Genomic DNA, 16,840 nt, shown 5'->3' on the forward strand with positions numbered 1-16,840 from the left:
TAGAAGTGCTGAAATCAATTATAAAAGTTGGCGATCAATTTGGTTTTCTAAATTCTACTACTTCGACTTAATAAGTATAAGATTCTACCCTGCAATTAAATATAATTTTACTGACAAACAAATCAGTACAAATTACCTGGTAATAATTTTCAAATATTCATTGGACAATTCGATTAAATCTTTGACCCAATTTTTTTAAATCTTTCTATGATTAATTCATAGAATTAATTATATTTACGATTTACAAATATGCATATATTCATTCATATTCAGTTTTATGGGCAAAAAAATGATAGAATCGTAATTTATGTTCGTTTTTCTTCCTCTGTTGCTTAGAATTGAAATATTTATTAATTCTCATTGTCAGTTTGGATAGAAAAGTGGTCAAATTAAAGTCTTCTCATTTTTGGAAACCCTTCCTATAGTCATTTTCAGAAATATTACTTTTTCCTAGACAAACACTTAAACTGTAAGCCCCACACTAAATCATACTGACTGAGTACAGAGAAGGAACTTGGTTTTTGACCGTCTTGTTTAACAGGCTAACAGAGGAAGGGATCAAATTTCTGGCTTTGGTGATGACCTAGTCGTGCTGATAGAGGAAGAAACGAGAAAGCTATTACTAATTATTTTAAGCTGGAGTCCTGAAAAAAATTTAAAAATTACCCCAGAAAAATGCCAAACCAATCAAACCGAGCACAAAGGTAAGATACTTGTGTATAGAAATAGGCAAAAAGTTCAGTGTCTCAGAGCACTTAATAAGGTTGAGGGAAATCCGGGAAATAACGTTAAAAGCAGGCTAACCTTTAATAGATTCAATAAAATGGGTCCTCCCTGATTACTGGACCAGCCAAACTATGACAGAACACGGTAACTTTGCCAGTTAAGTTTAAAAAAACTGTGTACAGAGTGCGTAGTCCATAATACTGCGGTGGATATTTTATTTCTGTTTATTTATATTGTTAAGTTTAAGTCAATTGCAACTCGTTAGGAAATTTTATCTTTGGCTGTTTTCCTCTTGGCTTAAGTAGACAATGTAAAATTTCAGTATATACTTGTAAATATTTTACAAGCCCTTCTAGATACTACTGAAGAAGGCACATGCAGTTGATAGGAGTACAGACAGAAGAAACACTGTGCAGATACTCCAGGAAGATAGGAGACGACAGAATACATTTTATGTTTTTATGAAGGTGCAAATTCTTGTAGCTAGGAGAGGAAACGCCGCTAGCAAGGCTATGGTGATTGATTAACAGCCTGTGTTATAAAATGCCAATGAGTTATCAAAAAAAGCACAGATGAGCACAATAGATCTACTCAGGTTGAGGTGCAGAAGCCCTTGTGGCCGCCTCTTTTATCCCTATCCCTAGGTACTACTGTTAAAGGGGAAAACAGCAAAGGGAGATGCTTTGAATTAGTACAAACATTTTTAAAGTTATATAATCTCCCTTATCTTCCTTTTTCCGTCTCTTTATAGGTGAGAAAAAATGCAGGCCTTAATAAGTAAACCCTCCCCAAAAATTATAATTTTAGCATGCCAAGTAGCCGTTTGTTCGGCCGGTATGGAGTCTCCCTTATGCACGGTAGGGTAGAGAATGGGAAAAAATGTATTTTTGAAATGGTATATTTTTGTAGTATTTTCCTTTTTAATAATTTAGTTGGAATTTAAAATTTTTTAAGAAATGTTTCCCTTATTATTTTAGTGTTAAAAAGAGTAATCAATTCGCGATTTGCGTGGAAAAGCCCAATCCCGTCAAATCTACCACTGGGAAAAGTTGGAACGGTTCCACCAAAGGGCCCGAGCTTTGCGCATTTTGTCCAATAATTTATAAGCACTCCGATGGAGCAAGTTGACGTCAACTTTGCCTTCCTCGAGTTCTAGACTTCCTTTTTACCTAGGCGATAAATCCGACTCTGGTACTCCTATATCACTGCCGGAACTACAAATCGTTAACAGGGCGGTTTCGAACTTCGGCCTCGAATCGGACATAAACTGTTTCCTGGTGGTAAGCTGACCATTATCATGGTAAGCTGAGAAACCTAGCGGCGATGTTTATGCATTGTTAGAGCCCAAAATGTACATAATTTACCCACAATGTTATATTAATTCAGTGTTGTAATATAATAAGTTGTTCCTTTTACTCAAAATATTCTAAAAATTACACTGAGAAAGGGTGATTCTAAATAATCACATTGCTTTGGTTTGTCAAGAAAACTCAAACCTCAACATTTAAATGTTGATACTACTTACGTTTAAAAAAAATCATGTTTAATGTTTAATAATCAACAATTATAAAAAGTAAAAGGGGTCAAGGTATGGTTTGAAGAAGGGAATTGTTCTATTACCAAGCTTTCAGTGGTTAGTGTCCCTTCTAAAATACAATTACGTGCGTCAATATTCATTAAACTTATAGAATATTTGTTTATGTTACTCCATCCTTTCATCCCTTATTTTTTGCCTATTCAAACAACGAAAAGAAACCCATTGAGTTCCCCTTAATCTGTGCAAACATTTGCTGTTATTGCTATGAGCATGTTAGATTAGGTTAAAATTTATGAAAACCCTGGTTTTATAATTATAATATTTAATTAACAAATAACTGAAGTTCAAAAGTTAAAAGTTTCTGGATTTGTTTCGTTTTCATTGTTCGCATCGTAACAATTCTCCAGATTCCTATCGAACTTTATGAAATTCTTTTTAAAACTAGTCAATTATATGCTGCGGCACACGGCATGTTGTTTTAATTAAAAACAGTAATTCACTGGTGTAAAGACCACAAAAAAAAATCTTGGGATTAAAGAACCCAATAAACAGTGACTAACATTCCATTGTTTCTGTGCATAGTTGTTCCATAACAATGGTGAATAAAAATTATCTCAGGGCAAATGAAATGTCAGGTTCTTCGTGCCTGGCCCCCCTGCAACCACGGTCAATATCGATTGTTCCTGCCTCTGAATTAGGTCAAAGTTGAAAGCGTTAAGTCTCCCTGTTTAATTTTAACCAACAAAACATTATAAAGTTTTTTTTATGTGGTTTTCTATCTTTTATACATGGGGATTTTTAAAACAAGGTCTTAAATGAAGGGGTTAATGTTTAGAATATGGTATCGTCACACTTGTCCTTTGTAACCCTGAAATTTATTCCCTCCGAGTGCACTTGGCTACCATTTTAGAACTAACTGAGGTGAAAAGATATATTGTAGCAGCCATAAGTTTAGTAACATATTAACTGGAAACTTTTCAAATTTTATGAATTTTCTTCTCAGCAGCGAAATGCACACATTTGATTTTGACCTAAAATTACCGACGAGATTTAAAGCATTTCCTTACTATCCTATTTCAAGGTATCCCTACAACACAAAAATAGAACGATCAGGATTGATATAACTTTTTATTAATTACCATTGTTTTTGACTTATCGAGCAAATTATCCAGTTTAATAACCATACAGTAACCGAATGTCCAAGCTTAAACTATACTTCCGTCAACCTTTCACACAAATCAAATATACACATAGAAAAAGCGCCTAGTTTCGATTTTGTCTATATTTCAAATTGATCAGATTTGTTCACCTTTTATAATTTTTATATGATTTTGTGTTAATACTTATTATAAAACATCTTGAAGATTGGGTACACCGGCTATGCTACATGTGGGAAGTTTGGCCAAGATCATCGCCGCCCCTCGCGTGTTTGTACTTCTTTTCCTTGCATTTCATATGTATTTTTGAACACAATCGTTTGATCGTCTCCATATGTTACTGACTTGCTAGCCTCTCATTTGTATCTCAGGTTTTCAACTACAGAAATGACACTTATACAAATACATACATACTCATCACCACCCCACAAAAACATAGACGTCTGCTCACATTCATTCCCCCAGAGTGACGTTATGTTATAAAAATCAAACTTATTTATTAACATATTCACACTTCTGCATGTGTAAAAAACATTTAAAAAGTTAAGGTGATGTTGATAATATATAATGTTGATATTGAAAGAACTGAGAGGGGATTCATTTGGCCTAGCTAGTTTTATCCGGGATTATACTTAATTACTCTCGAGAAGTAGTAAAAAGTTTGAAAATGAAGGCTTGAATATGCCTGGGTAAACGTACGTACTCTGATTTGTCAATAATGATCAAATTTCACGATAAGCTTCTAAGAAAATTTTACTTTTCTAATAGACGTTCAAAGAAGGGTCCGATTTAGATTTGATAAATTTCCATCATTCAATTCTGAAGGATTTTATAAAATTTATTTAAATCTTTTCTTCCTACTCTTGTCTTGTGAAACACACTTTCAATTATTTTAATAATTATTTGTTATATGTAATATATAGGTCGACAGATTGACGAAAGACACAGGGCCATCTTGTTACAAAAAGTTCATCACGCATAACCCAGAAATGGTCGACCCTAACAAAATTTTCCTTTCAGAAAAAGTGGCATAAAATAACCTCTAGAATCGAATTATACATTAAAAATATGGGATTAACATTTAAAATAACAAAGTTAGTGTCATTTCTCAGCTAGATGAGAAAGTTATGGGAAATCTGTTACGACCACGCAATTCCTAGCCAAAATTAACCCGTATAAGACCATTTTTTGCTAAAGTAATCGTTTTCGAATTAAATGGGTGGACTATAGAAGTTGATACACTTCTAATAGAAGTTCTGTAGATAGATAGAAATACGCTTCTGATAGACTAGACCAAAATGATCGATAACGATCAGAATAAAAACCTCATAAACTTAGATTTACTAACTTAAACTGTCTAGTTTTTCCGTCAAATTCAATCTTTGTTTGACATTTGACCAGTTGTTTTTCCTTAAAACCGTATAAATCTGCCAATGTATCATGTTTTCCATGATATTAAATTTATGCTTTCTATATAAAGCACGTATATATTTTTGATGCAAAATTGTATGTACGTGAGCTTTTTAAAGCATTATCCGCATTTATATTTGAATTAATTGATTTATTTGTTGATTCAAATATGCTGAAATAAGATTAATGAGGATAAAGAAAGTTCCTTTTTTTCAAGATTCCAACGTACTAAAATTGTATTTACTAAATACCGAAAGATGTTGTCAGACCAAATCAGCTGGGAAGCTGACTGGATTAATCTTTGCCTTCATTTTTTTATTTTTTTATCTACCTCCCCTTGCAAATAAATCATATTCCAACCTCCAACCCCTTCCTGTCACAGATAAAAAATTGATTCAGAGCTTACTTCCGTTATACCTGCTTTTAATCGATTTAAGCCTCTTTTCGAAGTATGATTCATGATTCGGCTTATAAATAATAGGATTTGAATTCTAATGCGTCTCCCTGTTCAATGCTCGCAAAAGTATTTTGTTTATCCAATATGGAAAAAAAAAATTTTCCTTCCTCAAGAGCAAAAACAAAATCTTGTGTTTATAAGGTGTTTTCGCTTTTGTACACCGCACTAAATTTTCCTACGTAGAACTTAATATGTACGTATTATGTTTTTTTAATCTTGCAAAATACGTTTTAAATATTTATATAAATCTTTTGTATGTGTAAGATAAAAAAGCATATTACAGGGATTCGAATAATAATGATATTAATTAATACAGACTAGAGATCTAAATTTTTCTGCATTTCTGTGCTTGGTCTCTTATTTATAGTTGTTTTATATTGTGATTTTTGTAACTACTGGAGGTTTAAGTGCTGTTAAATCTTTTTTACAACGCATCTCACGTGTGATTAATAAGGATGAGGCCGATGGGGGGTGGAAAACGTGAGGTCATCAAGTCGTACAGTGATTGTTGAAAGCCCTAGGAGGTCTGAGCAACTAACGGCTGATCCTATGAGTTGTACTCGAACGTGCAGCTCTATGATTTCCGTCAGCGATAAATACACAAAATCCAGATCCAACTTTTCAGAGTCTATTATATACTGTAGAAAGTGTATAATAAAGTGAACATATGCTTTTTATAGTCTAATCGAAATGTCTAGTTGAGATGTACTTATTTCAAATTTGTTAATTCTAAATTAAATTTAGGTAGTAACAAAATCAACCCCATGGTTTAGAAAATACTGTATAAATTATTAAGCTTTAAAAAGAAAATCTAATAACTGCAGTCATTCTCCCAGAAGAAAATTCCCTTTTATCTCTTCTTTGTCTAATTCCTTCAAACCCTTTTCCAGTTATAATCGACTGGGGCGTCAGCATCACTTTTTATGAAGCCGATTGTGACAACGTTACCCCAGGGAACCCTTCCCGCCCTAGTCCCACCTGGGCCCTTTTCAAAAACGCCCTTTTAATATTGATAAGTTATTCGACTTGTGCGGACAGTCGGGAAGGGGGATCTGATTTCACCCTTAAAAAAATATGACCCTGCAACTTCTCACCTGAGAGTGATGAAAATATGCAGCCAAATAGGGCTGAAACCCGATCGTAGAATGTTAATAATGCTCATTTTTGTGGTACAAAATGAATAAGGTTTATTAAAAATGAAATAATTGCCTAAAATTTTATTTTTGTTCACTGATTATTGAAGAACTTATCCTGCCAAAACCTTTCAGGTTTGAACTTTTGAACCATTTATCAGTCGCATTAAATTATATAAATATTACTGTTTTTATAGTAACTATCATCAACCATAAATCATCACATAGCGAACACATAATATAGAAAAAGCTGATTTTATTTATTAAATAGTTCTGTACCCCTACACTGTCCACAATCTCCTTGGAAAACGTACTTGCAGATTAGTTATATAGTTTTATGATGAGTAATTAATTTTAGAAATCCGGATCACTGTAGAACCAGTTTGTGAGTAGAAGCATCCTTTTCAACTTGTCGACTATTGATTAGGGTCGTTGGTCATTAGACAATAGGAGTCGCACTTTAATGTATGTACTGTAAAATTAATGTTTAATTGCTAAAAATTTAGTTTTTTTTTTACAAACGGTTAAAAATAGAATTAGAAAACTAAGATTTTAAACTTCTATTAAATTTTTATTAAAGTAATACAGAGAATACGAAAAAGATCCTTTGTTATAAAAATGAACATAAAAAGCTTTTAAAATTAAATTAAATCGTAAAAATGTCTACCTTCCTATTAAGTTGAAGATTAAAGCATATACATATACGGTATATAATTTATATGCAACTGTATGGTAACTGTGGTGTAACTTTGGTGTTTGAATAGAAAATTCAACATGTAGAAATGATTAGGTCTACCTTCATACTGTTGTCAAATTTAACGTTTTATTTTAGAGAAAATATTTTTGTACCTGCTTCATGTCCTGATTTTCAAAATCCCAGTTTAGGCCCAATAAGAAATAGTTATTCTGCACTCAGTAAGAAAATGGGATTATACCATGCATAGTGCAACAAACTTTTTTGAGCTTGGACAACTGAGTATAGAGTAGATCAAAAGTTTGGTGTGAAACTTTTGGGAGCGGGATTTGATCAGTTCATTGACAAAACAGTGTTGAGGTCGTAGTATATATAAGTAAATGACATAGTAAGGAGCTTTGACAGTTTGCCTGAAAACTATCAATTTGAAGAATTCGTTGTGCTGGGTATGCTGGGTGTGGATAGCTTGGAGCACCGCCGGTTCCACTCAGTTTATCCAAATTGGTCGCGGTAATGTCTTATATAGAGTTAGACTTATGTAAACTTTGACGGTCAAAACAGATTTCTGTCCGAAATGTTTTCGTAGTTGTCTAAGTTTTTCTGATCACTTGTTTTCTCAAGTCTTGTGTGGGGATTCAACTTCAGGCTGCTGTCTACTTATAGTCCTAAGTATCAGACTTGGATTGAAAGCGGTAGCTCTTTGTTGTACACAAGCAGAGACAAAGATTGTTTTTTCAATGTAGAAGTAAGTGGGTATATTTTAACACAATTTAATTCGTAAAAAGTCTTTAATCATTCCAGAAGACAGTATGTATTATAAAATCTATACTCCCCCCATTCTTAAAAACGTAGTTATCCGTTAAGTTAACCATTACCAATAAACTTCAATAATAAATTATTTTAGTTTTATGAACAATAAAATGAAAACAAAAATTACATTCCTAAGAATTCCTACTATTTTCTACAAACAACGTTAATACTTACACAACCAAGTACATCTTATGTATATGCATCAAAGTCGATGTTATTAATATTTAAAATTAAAGACCTCTAGATTATGAATTAATCATAACGAAATGGAGGATTTTAGCCATGTAGTTGGTTCAAAGCCGTGAAATACATTAAGTTTTAATTAAAGGGTAGATCCGGTGGACATGTGTTGGAAAATTATAACCCTTGCACCTTTTAGGGTGCAATACCATTTGTAAACCGATTTGTCACATTATTGGTCAATTTCGACACATTCTTAATGGTAAAAGATTAAGTAAAATTAAGATAAGATGTCAGCGAAAGATAGCTAAAAAAATTAATCTAGGTAGAAGTTTAGTTCAATTTAAACCTATTTGGAAAAAATGATTTAGACACATACGTTACAAATAAGATGAGAACGAGCAAAAAAGATAAATAAACAAGGTATAACAACAAAAACATACTCTCTAATGTAACAAACAACTTTGTTAAATTTTTTGAAGTTCGTGGGTAATTATAAAATAATTATTCGTTAAAATGGGTCATGCCCTTAGCCCCCCCCCCCCATGGCGAGAGGTAGCGTGAGTGATCTACAATTTTCGTGCGTTCATTACTTATTGTTAGCCTTTTTCGCCAATAAAATAATTGGTGTCTCTTATTAGAAACTGCTAATTTACTTTCTTGCACAATCTACTCGAAATTAGTGATATTAAGGAATAAAAACTGTTAATTGAAAGGAGTTAAACAGGCCATTCTGGTTGTATTCTTACTTGTTGATTTTTTTATTTTTTAAGATAAAAAGGACATGTATATGATGAATTCATTAAATTGTGATTGCAAATGTGTAAGTAAAATATAAAATATTTAACCAATTAAACAGTTTGGTTTTAAACAAATCAAAATCATTCATAATTATCAAATAAAAAACGCTGTCAAGCAGAATTTGTTAATATTTATGCATAATTTTTAATTCCCTAATTTCGTGGTCCGCTTGACCAATTAATTTATTCAATTTTCAATTAATATTTTTTATAGCTGCAGTCTTGAAAATGATGCGTTAATTCCTATGCAGATACCAATAGTCATTATTGAACTGGTAAAAATCTTATGAAAGTTTACCTGAAATATTGTGTAATTTACAATCATTATTGCAATCATAAAAGTAGTAATTCTAAATATTTCACAAAATACGCAATACCTCCGAATTATAATCGATATATATATTATGCTCGTCGGATATTCAAATGTGTACACTTGCATTTTCTTCATTTTATGTTTAACAATCTATCTTTATTTCTATTATTCACAAAGAAAAATGGATCGTAAACGTATACTTCCAGCCAGAAAATCTTAATGATTTTTACATCTTATAAGATCCTCATCATTTTTATTGGACAAATAAGTCGTTTGAATAATATATCATCTTGGTTCTGTATCTTTAGTCGGCATCGTCCTTACGTCTATCGATGTCCCTCGCTGATAAAGCAATACACTTAATATCAATCTTCAGTATTATAATTTTAAATTAAAAATCGGGGATAAGGCCAAATTAAAAGAAAACAACAAATTCCTCGAAAGCTCGACGAAAAACAGTTTTCTTTTAATTAAGCATTATCTCTGAATTTTAAGGTAAAATTATTTTATTAACCGAGTATGAAATATTAATTTCTGTCCAACAAATTTTTTCACCGATCCAGTGAGACACAAAAAGTGTGACTAATGGTGTGTGTAATTGTTGACGAACTTTATTTTAATAAACCACTCCATGGTTTTGACATTCATCCTAGATCACTATTTTAGTTTTGCCAAACATCAAGTTTTAGCAAAGTTGGTCCTCATATCATTTGATGATCCTCTCCGTCTTAACACACCCCAAACCATCACATCTCCACCAGCATATTTGTTTGTAACTGATAGATTTTGTGTTGATGTTGAAAAGTATTTTTCTTGCTGATACACTTCCTGGAAAATGTAGGTATGTAAATATATGATCTATTCACGAGAATTCTCTGCAGTCTTGTAGACGATGTCTGCCAGTTCATTTGGTTCCTGTTTTCAGGAATAAGTTGCCTTGACTTGTACCGACAGAAACTGAAACGACTCAAAATATAGTAGTCTGTCTTAAAAACGTGTACAAAAACTTTTTAGAAAAAATTACAGGTTAAAATTAAGTCTAATCTAATTATTTAGTGGCTATTACACACAACCTACTCATGTTTAGGATCCTTGTTGTACCTTCGAAACCGCGTCCTTTTGACACATCTAACGCCTTTTCCAGACTCATACTTACAGTAAATATTGCCTGAAGTTTGAGGTATCCAAGCAAATATACCAAATTGATCGAAATTTGTTTTAACCGAGGACGACCGTTTGCTTTTTCCCTAAGCAGCACAAATATTTACCGACACCCAATACCTAATTCCTTCATTTTAGACATAACGAGGTTTTTGTTAGAAATGAACTCTTTAAATATCAGTGTAAAACTGATTAAATCATCAAAAGACTTAAATAAATCAAGAGAAATAAAACAACCACTTTTTAATTGAGTAAACAAACCCATTTTACGAAACTAATTTTAATCTCATCTTTGTTTCGGTTTTGTTATTTTTCAATACTAGATGAGTATTTATAAAATAAATTTAAAAATACTGCTATATTAATGAATTAATATCAGCCAGGAAATGGATAAAAACCAACTCTCCAATGGTTTTTATTACTCGCTGTGTACTACAGGGTGCTTCGCTATGAGATGCAGAAAAATAGGTGACAATAAACTGTAAATGGAGTAGAATGCCACAAAAACGGGATACCTAACATAAAAACAAACTATTCTTATAAGATTTTTAATGCTCTTTATATTGATGTAATCAAATTTACAGTAAAGTTAATATTTTATGAGATAAGGGGCCTTTATGAGAAAAAATTGTGAAAGGTTGAAGCAACACGAAAAGTAAAATATCTTTATTATTAAGAATCAAGCTATGGACAATAGGAATTTTTTAGTCCATTTGGCATGTAAAATAATCCTAAAGTATTGTCTGTTCATAAAACACCCTGTATAAAAGAATACAGATTAACGAGATAGTGCTTTAGTTCTATTGTCAAAAATGAAAACGGCAGTGACTATCACCCAATTATTTTTGTACATCATAACGAACTACCCTGTATAAAACACTTCTTGCTTACATTTTGTTTAAAAAACTACAGCGAGAACATAAAAGTATGCAATCTCTTAAGCAAATTGTTATTCTTAAAGTCTTAAAATAGTATTATTTGTATAAAAAATGGTACAAATAATGGTGGTAATTGTTTAAGCAACTAGACAAAGGAAATAAAAATAGTATGCTATCAATTAGTGCAAATTTATACAAAAATAATTATACTTTTTTCAAATTTAAAATACATACATAGAAAATTTTGAAGGCAAGATTTTTTTCTTGTAATGAATTTTATTTAATCCATGTGACTTATCTTGTATAATATAGCTATAGACCACGTCGTGATTTCATGATTCGATTTTCGTTTTCCACGCCCGCAAAAAAAGTCACTAACCAACCACAATTTCCGGCCACCGATTATGGTCAATTTTCATCCCCGGGGTCGAATCCACCCCCTGTTCTAAGCCTGAAGAATTCGAAACTGGCGGGGTTCGGCTGAGAGCGGGAGGCGTAGCCTGGCAACCCTTGAGGGCAGCAATCGGGAGGGGGGCAACCCTCTGTCCTTTCATTGATTTTGTGACGGCCGACTTAGAGTAAAAGCCGGGGGATGGTAGTGTGGCGTGGAACACGCGCTATGACAAGCTAGTAGTGAGAAATTGAGGATCCCGTCCTCGAGGCCCCAGCCATGGCCAGGTGACCAATGCCAGAAAAGGACAGAAGAAAGTGAGTATCCGATAAGTTAAAACTACCGGTCCACCCCTTTTCTTCGACCACCCTCCTTATTTCACATCCCTATCCTTTCCCCCATTTAAATAATGCAAATAAAAACTAATTAAAAAATTTCTGTCAAATATAGACACACAACAAAAATAAAATATATACAGAAAAGAAGTTAAAATCTATAAATTCATGAGAAATTTATAAATCTTAAATATAATTAATATATTAAGAAATAAGCCGGTATAGTAGTTTTAAATTTAGTCTTTTTAGCAGATTGATAGTATTCTAAAAATATTAATGAAAATCTAAAATACTCATAGAATGTTGAAACAAATTTACAAACAAAATGCGGCTTGTGTAATTCATACTCATTTGTTCATTGACCTAAGGACGCCGACTCATTAAGTCTGTCAGAACTGCAGCTGTCCTTTTAATATCTCGTTCCCAGATTTTACAAACGATATAAAAACTAACCCCCAAGGTTCTTCCCCCTTTGCTATCGATCCGGTCCTCGCAACATATGGGTTCGTCCTGCACTGGGATCCCGTTCTACTATCGTAGACCAATTTTTTTTTCCCACCGCACCCACTTTAAGATTGCAGATAAACGCCGATTTTTCAACTGGAGATATCGACTCCAGCCGATCCACCATTTTGTTCCGACGTTTGGTAGACAATCTCAGGACAAAACCCTTTGGGATAGTCTCAAATCGCTTACAGATGGAATCTTGTCTATTTCTTTACCTACAACAAAACTGATAAGAACAAGCTCAAATAGAAGCAAGTCGAACAAGACCCAGAAATGATAAAAACCTACACTTAGAAACAAAAGCTTTTAAAACAGTGTACAAATCTGCATGAACTGATAAATTTTAATGTCGGATGCTGTAAAAATCCAAAACACCTTCCTAAGCCATTACTATTCAAAGAAAAGAAGTAAATTATTTAATTTTATGTTAACTCGTACGGAATTTTAAATGGAATGGATCCTTAAATGTTTAAAATTGTCAATAAAGTCCTTGGCAAAATTCGAACCTTTTTTTTATTGGCAGGCCATTTATCCTAGTTTATTCCCAGAGGGTGTTTTATGACCAATTATTACGATCCGTTGGATTTTACTGTTGTTTTATTATCGTAGTTCAACAAGAGGTCCTTAAAATTGAGTAATCCCCTTTAATTTTATCAGGAAGTGAATTTATCATACCCTTAAAAATTAATTTATGTTTTTCTTTTTATAAAATTGATAATTGATATACTATTGAGTTATAGTTGTATAGTTTTTTAATTGTAGTTTTTCATGGCTCTTATTTATCTTTAAATTTTTGACTTAATGATTAAATACTGCAAACAAAATTATTATATTTTGATCATTTTTTTTCTTATCAACAATGGTGATTTTTAAATATATTATACATTTAAAAAATGCTTTAGTATGTTTAATCAGTAATATAGAATTACTCAGGGTAATTGTAAAACTTTGTAAAAATTATATAATCTGCTAGTATGAAGTTTGTAGAGTAGTAACTTTTAGAAAATCTCGACTTTTTTCTTCTCTTTTTTGAAACTTTTAAAGCCTGTTTATTAACAATTTAAAAAAAAATAAAAAGACCAATATAAACGACACAATTACACAATACTTTAATTTCAAGTATCCTCTGTAATTATCAGAGACTTTGTTAATAAACATAACATTGATCTTGTTGGTATTTTTAATCTGTTGCAACACATAATTGTACTTATTCCAAATCTTTTTTTAATGCTTACTGACTAACTGGTAAAATCAAAATTCTCAGTTCTGGCTTCTTGAATACAGGAAAGATTGTTTTTCATACAAAACTTAAATAATTCATTCCAAACAATTCAATTTCCATGTTATTTGTCCTTTCACAATTTGCACAATACAAAAATAAAAGAAAAAAGGTCTGTAAGGCAATAACTAACGACTTCTGAACAACATGTACTATATCATATTTTGCTTCTCCCTGCATAATTATTTCAAAACACAATGATGTTTTATATTTATTTCTTGGTCATAATCATCACGTAAGCTGAAAAACCATTGCAATGTTCGTGGGTTTTTTAAAAACAAAAGAATACACTGACTACTTACTATGAGCAGAACCATATATACTTTCTAAAATTATTAATATAACTAAAAAATAATAAATTGTTTCTAATTGTAATGTTGTATGTATCAGGAATTTATTTGTAACGATTAACTGAGTGTATAGGACTTCATTCGACTAAGGCATTTTTGAAGTATTAAGGGGGAAATTGGTCTGAAGTTTAATTCTATTATTTACTAAGGTGGGAAACGGGTCAGACAGTTATTGCCACCTCTGTGATGGCGTAGAGGCGAGAAGTTCATGCCATTTCTCATTGGTACTAAATGTTTTACGAAGAGTCTCTTCCACCCTCTTTTTCTGGTGAACCACATACTTTTTCTCCTTCTAACATTTATTCATTATTACCCCAATTTAAAATAGAGGTTTGTAAATAATTTTTTGAACTCCATTGGATAAGCGCCAGACAAAAATGTGCCATTCTAATCCTCATGACGATTAAACATAAGTGTGAAACTTTAATTGACATTTGTTTTTCTTTTAAGGTTCGGATTATGGAACAGAGGTTGGTGGAGGCTGAGTGGAGTGGAACAGGAACATCAGTCGCCTCAGAAAGTGAAGACAGGGAGAGGGAAGAGGCTATCAACAAGCTAGCATCTCAAGTAGAGCAGCAGGTAAATTTTTCATTTATTTTATTGAAATTAAATTTGGTAATAATACTATTCATGTCTTGGAGAGCATAATGGTTGTGAGAGCTTTAAATTGCTCAGCACAAGCAACACAAGCATAATGGTTGTGGTGGTAGTTGGTTTGCCAGTCCGTGAACTGACTGACACTTGATCACTTTTTGATGACAGTTTTGTTTATCAAATTAATTATTTAAATCCAGTTTTTGTGGTCAATTGACCAAGTTTCAGTTAATTATTCTTTCTATGTAATTATTATTATTGTTGTAATTTTTATCTCAGCCAAGACCTTATAAAGAAAGAATAATTAATTAATTATTTAATTTGAGAAATAAGTAAGAAAAAACCTCAATCTGTTAGCACAATGAAGAAATGTGAGCGTTACTGCTCAACTAGTCCCACCAAAGAAATTACCTCCAGTATATTAAGCACATACTACTGTGATACCGTTAATTACTACTAATTTGTAATATTAGTAACATGCATATTTATAATTATTTGTTGCTAAAAACTAATAATTAACATACTGTTATTATTATTCACATGTGATGAGAGGCAATGTCAATCAGTTAAACATATTCATATGTCCACTATTTTTATAGGTCATTACACTCTTTAATTAGAACTAATTTTAGATATTCAGCGAATCGGAAGTTTGCAGTATACAAATTTGAAGGAACTGAACAATTGTTCATAAGAATGCCTTAAGCTAGTGGGAATTGTACAATTATAATGCAATTGATTATATAAACCAGTAACAAAGAAAATATATTAATGTCTGCTTTTAAATATGATGAGTCATGATTCTTAATCGTGAGACCGCTGTCAAGATTTATTATTTTTTCTGGTGTCCTTTTACAAGGTCTGACAGAAATAAAAAATATTCATAGTACATGAAGTTTGAATATGGGAGCATAAAATTTGGTTTATTTTTTCAAATGCTTAGTAACTTGTTACCACCCAGTTTGACCACATTAAATTTTCATTCTCTAATGATGTTGGAACTGTGGTTTCCCAAATAGGGTTGCTTACAGTATATATATTTTTTTAAAATTGTACAGAAACTACAATTAAATTAATAAAAACTATCGTTTAAGATTTCAAACTTAAAATGGGCTGAAAACTTTCCCCTCACCAGTATAAAACAATACAACAAACTAAAACAATCTCCATCTGGATTAAAACAAATTATATAAATACTTAAGACCAACTAAAAACATCGGTGTTAGGAATTTCCTAAGGGAAATGACAGTGATTAAACCCCACAGCAACAATCAGGCTTAAGGCAATTTCAGTTTTATCAGTACTTCATTTCGATCCGAGAGCTAGAGCAACAATCCTGCCCACCTCACAACTCATGGTACCTTTGATTCTTAGATTGGTCTTTTCTGACACAGGGCCCTCGGGACATACTTTAGGACTTATATACAGCATATATTTAAATTGTCTTTAGAAAATACTTTTGTCAGGTTTTAAACAAAATAGTTCCTTTTGTTTCCTTTCCACAATTTCTTTCCACTTAAGAAAAAAAAGAACTATTTAACTACATACCACATTAATCGCTTAAACAATATTGAAATGAAGTAAAAGTGATATTTATACATCTTAATCTATAAATATCATTTTAAACTAAGTCACTCCAGTAGTTTATTTATTTATTTAGGGAAATAACAGTTCAAACAGCTCATTTACAACCCTGCAGAAAAAATACTACAATAAATGCAATAAAACAATATTATGGAATATGAACTATATAGGCACAAAGCGGTGTTCCAAAATTTCTTCTTCTTTTTCTTCTGATCTTGAAGCTAATAAAATCTTATTTATATAAAATAACATTGAATCAGAGAAAGGGTCCACATCGTCGGTATTGAACCAAATGAGAGAAATAAGATTCCTTACTATCGGGTTGTCCGGAAAATAATGCAGGATTTTAAGTTTTCATTAAAAAAAATCTATATAAAATATTCTGTTTACGTTTACAGGATTACTCATTTGTATGAATGTCAACACTTATTAATCCTCTTCCAAATGATATTGTTTGTTTACCTCTGTAGCATTCCGCTACTTGGAAATAATTCAGTCATCCTTATAATGTCAAAGCGAGAATTTCGTACGATTTTCTTTTACG

The 16,840-nt window shown here is 32.0% G+C and overlaps 1 protein-coding gene across 11 annotated transcripts in view; it reads left to right on the plus strand.

Annotated features, from left to right (window-relative positions):
• LOC106671055 (uncharacterized protein CG43867) overlaps positions 1-16,840 on the plus strand; it is a 102,611-nt gene that overhangs the window by 72,742 nt on the left and 13,029 nt on the right. For 10 of the 11 annotated variants that reach the window (XM_014401833.2, XM_024228767.1, XM_024228772.1 and 7 more), the window contains one exon: positions 14,569-14,697. In XM_014401833.2, coding sequence (XP_014257319.1) covers positions 14,569-14,697 — 129 coding nt within the window. Of the gene's footprint in view, positions 1-11,829; positions 11,965-14,568; positions 14,698-16,840 lie in introns of those variants that run through there. The other variant, XM_014401836.2, reaches the window with a different exon arrangement.

This window comes from Cimex lectularius, unplaced genomic scaffold (genome assembly GCF_000648675.2).
Source record: "Cimex lectularius strain Harlan isolate CLEC.00 unplaced genomic scaffold, Clec_2.1 scaffold113, whole genome shotgun sequence".
Taxonomy (NCBI): domain Eukaryota; kingdom Metazoa; phylum Arthropoda; class Insecta; order Hemiptera; family Cimicidae; genus Cimex; species Cimex lectularius.